This window comes from Platalea leucorodia (genome assembly GCF_965183815.1).
Source record: "Platalea leucorodia genome assembly, chromosome: Z".
NCBI classification, from domain to species: Eukaryota; Metazoa; Chordata; class Aves; order Pelecaniformes; family Threskiornithidae; genus Platalea; species Platalea leucorodia.
In genome coordinates, this window is record NC_138858.1 from 56,173,836 (window position 1) to 56,184,338 (window position 10,503).

Sequence of the window (10,503 nt, forward strand, 5' to 3'; positions counted from 1 at the left end):
AGGAAATGTAAATTAACTCAAACCTGAGGAAGAGTTATGATCAAGAGAGAAAAATGAAGCCAGGTCCTCTTTGGGCAATGCACTCAGAAGTGCCTGAACTGTCCTATAGCCCCCTGTACTGAAACCAAGGGAAAAGCTCAATAACTTCAACCTGCTCCTGTGATCCTCAGTGCAGTTGTTATTGCTGATCTCACGGAGGGAAAGACAGGCAGGCACTCTAAAAATCTCAGGTGTTCCGCTGTAGAATGACCACATGCTCATTTCCCATTTTCAGTCCTCTTCTCATTCTGTTTTGGGTTGTTTGCTTTCCCAGAGGACCCTTCCTTCTCTTTCCCCTTTCTTCTGTGGCTGGGTGCTGAGGAGGCGATGAGCGGAGGGGTTATGTAAGAGGACAGAAATACAGGGGACAGTTCCAAACCAAAAATGAAACAAAACCAAAAGTGGGTGAAAAGCTATGTATCTGCAATTAGTGGCTGGATAAAGAGCCCTGCAGTCCCAAACACACAAAGGATTATAAACACCCAGAGAAATACTCTGTCTATCACCATAGCTACGTATTTCCAATCATCTTCCACCTGCAAGAGAAAAAAAATGAAAAGGATAAACTACATGTAACGTAACGTGCAATTGCAAGTTGACATTATGCAGTAGAAATGTCCTTTGTGCTTTTGAATGTGAGGAAGAACATACATCCAGTCAAGAATGTTTCTTGTCATGCTTATAGTTGCTGGAGTTTTCAAGCATCTTTAGATGGGGCTGATTTTCTAATAGTATTTCCCACTTTTGGCTGAGGACAGTCAACACTGTCCTAGTCTGCTGAATTTTTCTAAATGTTCAAGTCTGTTGACAAGCTATGGCTGTGACGCTGACATTAACAAATAGGACCTGATCATGTGGCAAGTGCAGAGTGGGGTGGTTTAACAGCAGGCAGAACCACCATAGCTGCACAGCACTAGACCCTGTCAAAGGATTTATCGTGACAGTTCACACAAGAGACAGTTTGCTATTCTGGCCTGATTTGCCACACTTTCACTCTGATCAAGCCCCGCTGATTTCAGGAAACGGGACAGCTGGACATGTGGACTATAGCAAAGCAAGGGCCCTGACTGCGCAAACCACAATGTCACGTGCTAAGCAGGCCAGAGTGGATTTTGTATGTCTGAGAGATATACCTTAGAACCACATTCAATGAAGGTGCTATCCTTTAAACTGTACCTACATATGAGGACCACTGCATCACAAGAACATTCACCCATATAAAATTAGTGACTGGTTAAGAGCTCTCTGCTGAAGGATCTTCCACTTGTTTTCCCAATTTCTTGATGTTTTCCTCCAAGAGGCTGCTGCTGTACTTCTTGTGCAAGAAAATGCAGCAAGAACTCCAGCTGCTGTAAATGTTGCCACAATTTTTAAAGGGCTTTTATTTATACAGGACTAGTGCATGGTATCACCCCTATGTCTTTCTACATCTGGCTGAAGCAGAAGCAGCCTGCAGAATCATTTCCTCAGTGCTTGCCTGAGAACAACCCCCTTTCTTTTTTCCCAAAGTGAGGATTTTTCTCAAATGTAGCTTCCCGTCCCTAGTATGTTTTGAAAGGTAAGATACAGAGCTGCTGACGCACACACCAGACTAAGAATAAAATTTCATGTGGCAGGAGAGATTTGCAAAATGCAGATCAGCAAAACTGGCAATGGAAGACTTATCATGAGCTGTATAATCAAGGCGGCATGTTATTTGGACTGCTTCATGCAAAGCCTCTTCTTTTTTGGAGTGCATCGGAGAAATCAGCGGAATACAGTACATGGATATATTTTATGCAGCTGGTGTGGCAGTGAGAGCAGGGCTACAGTGTTGGAGTCAAGCAAAACATTAAGGGCATAGGTACTATGCAAGGCTCATCTCAATCCCCATCCTCCTCTGTGCTGATAGATTCCTGTCTTTTGCTTTGGGCTGGCATGTATTACCCGCTTATCCTATGAATTCAGTCATCCGGCCTTAACTGTAGCCCTTTATTCAGAAAGTTATGGACTTTGTTTTCAGATGAAACCTCTTCTGCAGGACATAAAAAAGGGAAATAAAATAATTTTTGGGTTGCACAAAAATTGCATGAATTTGTGCTGATTTCAACAACATATTCTGATAGAAAGAATACCTCTCAACATTTTCCTCACAAAGTATTTATGTTTTTTGATACAAATACAGCAGTATCTAATTTTGAAATTGATTTTTCCGTCATAGAGCATCTAAAAAACTTTAAAATTAAAAGCAAACATTTAATGACAGATCAAAGATAAAAGTTTCATTAAGTTCTAAGCACTTTTTTAAAACATCTTGAAGTGTCAGAGAATTGCTATTCCTTGTGAGACCTGGGTGTGGGGGGATGTCAGATGATCTTCCTTGGACCTGCTTTTAGTTGCTTGTGTTTACAGCTGAAGATGTGGCCCCAGAATTCTTTAAATTCCAACGTGCATCACTTTCTATGACAGTAATCCCAGTTAGGATGAAAGATTTATAACCTCACACAAGCATATCCATTAGTTCAAATGCCAAGTCTCATTTTTAAACCCCTCTCTTTTTTTTACTCTGTCTTTGTTCATCTGTTGTCTGTTTTTATTCAGCTGTCTTCCCCCAAAACTCAACTTTTATTTCAACGTCTATTTGTCATGGCTGACAATACTGTGTTGCTGAAGCCACAATTAGTCAAATCACCATAAAAAATCAGAACACACTAGACTGAAAAAAAAGTACAGACAACAGCATTATGAAAGGAATATCTTTACCAGATTTATCACTGGCTGAGAATAGTTCTTCTCCAGATCAACTACTGCGCTGCTAGGCAAGCTCTGTTCTTTAAAAAGCAGTTCCCAAATTTGCTTATTCCGTTACTAACACAGAAAAGCACCCTGCTTGGCAAATACCACGCTTAGTATTGAGATATCACTGCTTGCCAGGGCTGAGCAGTTGGAAAGCAGTGGAAGAGGGTTGCTTCTGAGGATCTACAGAAGTAGGGTTGGAAGACACCTTGAAAGGTCCCGTCTAGTCTATTCCCCGCCCCATGTCAGGATCAACTGTGCCTGAACCACTGCTGATTCCTCATGAGTTCATTCCTTGTGGCGGCAACAAGCTGATGCTCCTCTTCTTTTCCTTTGAAGGGTGAGCCTCATGTCTCATCTAAAACTGTCTTGCTGCTTGAATTATCCACTGGGGATAGAGGAAGAACAGACGAGATCACTCTTCTTGTTCCATCCCCAATGGATGATTTATCTCCTCCCTTTCTGTAGGAAACTGACCCATTCACAGGTCTCAAAATTTTCTTGTCTAGACCCAACAACTCCAGTTCCTCTGGGCTGCCCTCCTAGATCATGTTTTTACTTGCTGGAAGTGTGGCCCCGTGCCCAGCTGGTGGTTACCTCTCTTACCTCTTTGGTTTCATTTTGAGACCTCATGTTCTCTGCGATGAACTGAACACTGCTAATGACATCCTTCACTTCTGGGGAGTACTCCATGTGCTCTGCCATCCATTTCAGTGACTGATGGCTCATTTGTCTTCTTTTGGTGGTAGGGAGTTCAGTTGCCTTATCACACTGACTGCATCGCTGCTCCTTGTGTAATTTGGTATCTTTGTGTTTGCTGTGCTTTGACTTGCCTGATGTATTGGCTGATCCTTTCTTGTTTTCTCTGGAGATGTTTTTTTTCTGCTGTTCTAGTGGCCTCTGCATCAACAGGACTTTGGGGAGCAGGCTAAGAAAGACAGTTCTTACCCATTTGGGCATCGTGTGTGTGGTTGGAGTCCTGTAATGTATATTCAGGACAAACACCGTGATGACAATTGACAGAGTCACAAATATCATAGTGAAGAGTAAATATTCACCTACGAGGGGAATTACTAAAGAGGTGGATGGGATTGTTTCTGTGATCACCAGTAAAAATACAGTCAAAGAAAGGAGCACAGAGATGCAAAGAGTCACTTTCTCACCACAGTCAGATGGTAGGTAAAAAACTAATACAGTCAGGAATGAGATGAAGAGACATGGAATGATCAGGTTTATGGTGTAAAACATTGGCAACCTTCGAATATAAAAGGAATATGTTATGTCTGTGTAGATCTCTTCACAGCAGTTATATTTTATGTCATGTTTGTAGCCAGAAGCATCAACTATTTCCCATTCACTATTTTCCCAAAAGTCATTCATATCTACTTTGGATCCAATGATCAGAAGATCAATTTTGGCTTTGTCATAGGTCCATGAGCCAAATTTCAGTGAACAGTTCTGATGATCAAATGGGAAAAAGGTAATATCCATAGGACAGGAGCTTTTAAAAATAGCTGGCGGAGTCCAGGTGATCATTCCATCATAGCGAAGGAGGGCTTTGGTCTTGCCTTCAACTTGAAAATCTCCCACAGCACTAGAAAGACGTATGAGGCAAAGAAAAGAAAATTACCATGAAAGTAAAATGTCTTTCATGGGCACTGCAAGAGGATACTTTTGAGAGAAAGGGTAAAATGGAAAAGTGTTCATCATACTTATTATACAAGACAATATCTGGTTTCCAAATTTTATCTGCTGGTACCCGAACAAATTCAATGCCATCGTATTCTCTGGGATCCCATCGCAATTTGTAGTCATTCCAAATCTGAAAGAAGAATGGACAAGGATTTCAAAACCTTTAAAACTGCTTTAAAAGCAAATATCTCCTTCTCAGATTTTCCTGTAAAATGACAGGCTATGATAAAGACTGAAAGTGCAGCACGTGTAGAAGGGGACAATGGTCCGAAAGACAACAAGGCCATGACCTGGAGAAACACTGGATGTATATGAATATTGATGACATCATTGATTTGCTAGTCCCTCCTCTGTGAGGGGATGGGGTGCCAATTGTTATCCATTGCTGACATGCTGAGATCTCTCCTCTGTCTTGCTACATCAGCATACACCCTTACCTGTGCAAGGACACCTCCCCACAGCAGAGAGGAAATACAGGCCTTGTTGCTGCTGTCATGAGAGTGCCCCTTGCAGGTTAAAGGAGGCCGGCATCAAAGGAGACCAGCATCCTAATGAGAAAGGAGGTACATATGAACACTAACAGGCAGTTGCTGCCAGGGTTCCACAGGGGCAGCGAATTATTGAGTCAGGGGCAGCGAGGGATGCCCAGCAGCTCTCTTGCATTGCTGTGTAGTCCCCTATCATGGGGCCATGCTCCATGCTCTTGCAGCCTGCCCTGAAGATCCTGATCATAAGTACAGTATCTTTTACAGAAAGCTTTGTGTGGATCACAATCAGTGCTTGACGGAAACTAGTTTAGGTGGAAGTTGACTTGTTTTTCTCAGCAGTTTAGGTCCTCCAAGGATCATTGTCTATGTATAAATGCTAAAACCACCAGGAAAAATGGAGGCATGTTCCTTTTGCTAATAAATGTTTTGCTTGGAATCTTCAATATGGAGATGACCTAGGACTGCAGATCTGCACATTTAATTACTCTTTCATGGGTACATCCAGCTAAATTTACCAGATAAACGAATGATCATGAAGTTGGAGGAGAATATACCACACAGGAAAGACGGGAGATGTAACTTCTTGGAAATAAGAATAAAGAAACAACTTTTTCAAATCTGGCTTTGGTTAATGAAGCTTCTCCTTATTCATACCTTTAAAATCCTTGTTACAAAACAAGCACTTATTCTATAGATGTAGCTTACACGGTAACACACATTTCGTCATACCAATGCAAAATGCATGAGAAATGAGATGAAATAACTTACGTGTCTTAGCCACAAATTTGTTTCCATAATCTGATTGACTTCATCCTGGAAAGAAACACAGGCATGCACATCTTCACTCCATAAATCAGTTACAGTATCCTGAGATGGCCACAAATTTATTCTGATAAAAATGGAAACTAGAATTCCACATTAACGGATACCAGATTTTTTCTGGCTGTTTTCAGGGGGCTTACATATTGTGCACAGTCATGTGCAGTGCTACCAAAAAATTCTTAAAGCTCTACTGAAAAATCATGCCCCACAAATAACAGACATACAAAGAGCTGTACTGTTTTGCCAGGGATCTGAGTATTTGGAGAACACAAAACTTAAATTGCTCTGACCAGTACCAGAGGAATAAGGTTCTGCTGGTGGGTATGTGTTTTGTTGGATTCAGTGTTTAAAAAGCTCTGTTTACACAGTACAGTACTGGTCAAGATTCAAGGAAAAATGTCATCTGTACCACAGTGTTCTTGCATTTCTATGCAAACCTCTAGAGCAGATTCACTCAACCATCACTAAATTAGGTCACTGTTGTACTGAGACCTTCTTTTTACAGTCAATTATTGCTATTGTCAATCAGTGATGAATCAGGAAGGTGCTGCAAGAGACACAAACATAAAAGATTGGATCCTGTTCTAATGAGCCTTCAGCCTAAAAGTATTCAGAAAGACTCATGTTACATATACTTATGAATGCAGGCTGACATTCACAATGAAAATATCTGCAAGAATATTGCTTCGGGTAGTTCTTAGTTTTTAAGCACGTGGACTCAAAAAATTTAAGATTTACAAGCCAAAGGTAGAAACTATTGCAGATTAATTTTCAACATTGCGTACTGAAGATTAAGCACAAAGATAATTTGGAAAGGCCTGTAGGGTTCCCGTCTATGGGTTAAACTATCTAAGTTCTTGTAAAAATCATGACTCTTGAGGAAATCCAACTGATTTACTTATGATGTTCCTTGTTTTCTCCAAAGACAGCATTGGGAGCCAGGGGCTGCAATGTGAGACAGAACTGCTGAAACCTGCCAAGCTACCTGCAACATGGAAGCAAAATACTTTGACAAAGGAACTACAAAAGGTGACAACCGTCTTCACCATGAGGACTTACAATGCTTTCATTTATACTCTCAGATAACTTAGCTCCCTGGCTGCTGTTGAATGTTGCTCCTCACTGTTTGCCTGTCACTTCATTATGGACTCAACTAGATACCTCAGAATCAAAACTCAGCCTCTGTTCTGTGGATAATTTGCTCCACAGAGCAGACTTCAGCAAGGGTTAAGGTCAGGTTTTGCTTCTTCCACAGTCCCTCTGCCCTGCCCAGCAGGTCTGTCACCTCAGACACACTCACCCTTGTATACAGTGCACCCCAGATCACACAACATTCATCCCCAGCTCCATGCTTTAAAACACCACTCTGCAGGCTGCACGTCTCTTAAGTTATTTTGAAACACACAGACTGAAAAAGCATGCAAAAAAAAGAATATTTTATCTCTCAGGAACACTGGGAAATGACAGTGGCCTCACAGGAGAACTAGGCCACATGCTACACAATGTGGAGACAGCCAGGTGCCTCTGAAGTGGGCTAGCCTTGTGGAGAGTGGACTTGAACATTTGGTACTGCTGCTCTGGGTGCCAGGGGCTGCTGCCTGGAGTGGAGGGATTTGATGCTACAGAGTAAGCAAATGGATCTGTGTAGTTCGAACTGCTCATTTGAGTAACTGGAGCAACTCGGCTGACAGAAAGAACAGCAAAGGTCTCAGCATGTACACGTATGCAGAATGTCAGCTATGAGAGTTGTGGGTGCAACCATCTCAATTACGACTGCTGCTTTAGCAATTTGCATGTGTTTGCAACCATCCCCAAATCTCAGCAGTATTCTGTAATGAGTCTTACCACATTTGTAAGCTGGGTAATGGCCACTTCAAAATACACTGTGACAGGATCAGACACATTTTCCACTGGCCTGATGAACTGGTTGTACTGGGAAAAGAGTTTGTGAAATAACCGTTCCTCTGATTCGCAGGCTGTGGTATCTGTATTGGTAAAGATAAAGAACAGCTATGTCAGAGGTAAGGAAGAGGGAAAGAAGGTGCTGTATAACATACTAGTCCATGCCATATTTCTGCATCCTGTGCTTGCGACCATGTATTAAGACACAGGAGCACAGAGAGAAGAGGGCTACCAATACGCTGTCAGTTGAAAGCATTCTCCTGCACGGCACGGCCCACTGATCCCTGTCTTCTCAAAGTGTAAGGTAATGGCCTGAATGGAAATGTCTCCTAAGCTGGATCTAGCCTATGGGCCTCCATTTGGCCCACCCTGATATCAGACCAAAGTAGAACATGTGGTGGATTTCATCTTTGGGAGTTTTTAATGGTAAAACTGTGAGTTTATGAAAAGCGTAGCTACTTACTCGGAAATTAAAAGCTAGAGGCTGCAACTACTGGATCAAAATCTATGTCAGGGATTCTGATTAGGTGATTAAATGATGCCTCCTAGTCTTAAAAACTATGACTACATTGTATCCTCATGTTTGCTATTTCAGCTCTTTAGACAGCACAATTTTTGCTCTGAAGGAAGTTAATTTATTAAGTTCTATGAGAAAAAAAGTGGAAATAATGTTAAAATTTCTTATAGAATAGCATGCATCTTTGTAATACAGAGCCATTCTTTGGGAACAAGCAGATTATAGCTGTAGACCTCAGTCAATGCAGGACAGACCGGATGGCTTAGTGGGAATAAGGTATATGATAGGCACTGAGCTGCCTCACTGCACAGTCAAGAAGAATGCTCTTAATTTGTTACATACAGCCCAAACCTGAAACTTATGTTCACAGTGCTAACGGCTACAGACTTTGATTTCAAAGGAAAGATTAAATCACGTGGACTCTGGTGCCATCAGCACAGCAAAATACTTTTCTTGAATAATTTTGCTATTTCAATGCACTACTGTAATTCAGCACTTAAATTAAAAATACTTTATAAGGCAAAGATTTAGAACTTGATCCTTATACTGAGCACAGCTGTGTTATGAAAGCTATATGATGATGCCAAAGATATTACTGATACAACTGAAGAAAAATTAGCTTTTCAGATACATGGTCATAACTTTTTGCATTAGTCCCGGACTCCACTAGAACATGTCAGGAAAGCAATCATGATACACCTTTCTGACTGCAAATATTAAACATAGAAGGGGTTTGTATAAGGCAGCGTGGTCTCTGGAACAGCATAGGACATAAATTTGCAATTTACATTTCCTTCAGTGAACACAAGGGCCTGTGGTTGCACAGATGTCCTACAGGGAGATGCTTAGTCTCAGCATACTGTGCTGTTTTCATGCTTAGGCCATCCTTCCTATTTTTGAAAAAAATGACATTTCTGTCTCTAAGGTCATACAAAGCATGCTCAAATTCAGGGATTTACCACAATTAAAAGCTGAAATATTGGTTACTGGTGACTTACATAAATGGAAAGAAAATTCTAGTAAAACTCCATGACTTAATCTTTTGTTTCATCCTTCTGGCATCTTCCAGAGAAGATACAGCAATGTCTGTAAAGTCTGGATGTTTGTATATCATGTATTGTGCCATTAAAAAAGGAAATTGCAATTTCCTTTTCAGATTTCATCATCATCATCCATCACACTGTGACTAGAAGCACTCTATTGTGGGAACATGAGTTTCTTACCAAAGTCTCATGACTAAAGCCGGTAAGTGTAAAATTATGTTTCATTTGAAATTTTCCTACTGGCTTCTTAACAGACACATGTTTTAACATAAAGTAACGGAAACAGACAAGTATTTAGGCCTTTCATTTTCATACTTCAGTTAGTTACCGATTCTTATCCCATTGGTGCTGCTCTAAGACAATGCCTTATGCCTTGCTAAGACAAGCACTATAATTCATACATGTCTTGGTCATCAGCAGAAGTGAGACTTTCAAAAAAGATGCAGTGTCTTAAACGCAGCAATCCTGCTGAACCTCAGTGAGACTTGTGCATGAAAATCACTCCAGCATATTTAATCATAGATCACAAACAATTGTGAAAAAAAATATATGAAGGTCTCACTTTCGTTGATGTAAATACCAAATGTGCACATCTTTAGCCTGCGTTATTTAAGCAACTGCAAAATTCAAGCACCAAATGAAATTACTAGAACTCCTATTTAATTTTCATTCTTTTCTAGTAACAGTTCCTGAATTAGTTATCAAACCAAAATTAAGAGTTTTATGGGTGAAAACTAGTATTGCTTTAGCTCTCTTAAAGTACTGTTGAAATGTTACAGATTTCAGGTTAGAAATAGCTGGTAGAAGCTTTACATTGAATTCATTCCAGGAAAACAGAAGCAGAGACAGTGACTAGAAAATATTTTAGAGACTAGTATCAAAGAGAGCCTACCTTTAATCAAGGGTGTGAACATGAATGCCCACACACAGAAAGCAGGGTAACACCAACATAGCCACCTCTCAGGATGCATTGCTAGCAGCAGAACACAGCTTCCTTTTGAGAAGAGAGGTTTGGGGAAAGAAACAGAAGGCAAGAAGACATACAAACCCCCTGGACGGTAAGTAGGCGGTACAAAGATGGATTTCAGTTTTGCATTTGCAGCAAACTCTGCAGTCTGCTGAGCAGAGCAAAGCCTTGCAGAGTTGCTTCCACTATCACCAGGCGAGGAGAGCTTACGCTGTGCAGGGAGAAGGGAGTCGGGCAGCATCCTATCAGGTGACTTTT

At 41.0% G+C, this 10,503-nt stretch overlaps 1 protein-coding gene across 1 annotated transcript; it reads right to left on the minus strand.

Moving 5' to 3' along the window:
* Nucleotides 1-452: 452 nt before the first annotated feature.
* Nucleotides 453-10,249, minus strand: CHRNA6 (cholinergic receptor nicotinic alpha 6 subunit; the record flags this gene model as incomplete). The annotated part of the gene is made up of 6 exons (XM_082335997.1): nt 453-575; nt 3,421-4,408; nt 4,527-4,636; nt 5,763-5,807; nt 7,662-7,801; nt 10,171-10,249. The coding sequence occupies 6 exons, from the start codon at nt 10,247-10,249 to the stop codon at nt 453-455; spliced, it is 1,485 nt and encodes a 494-aa protein (XP_082192123.1).
* Nucleotides 10,250-10,503: the final 254 nt, after the last annotated feature.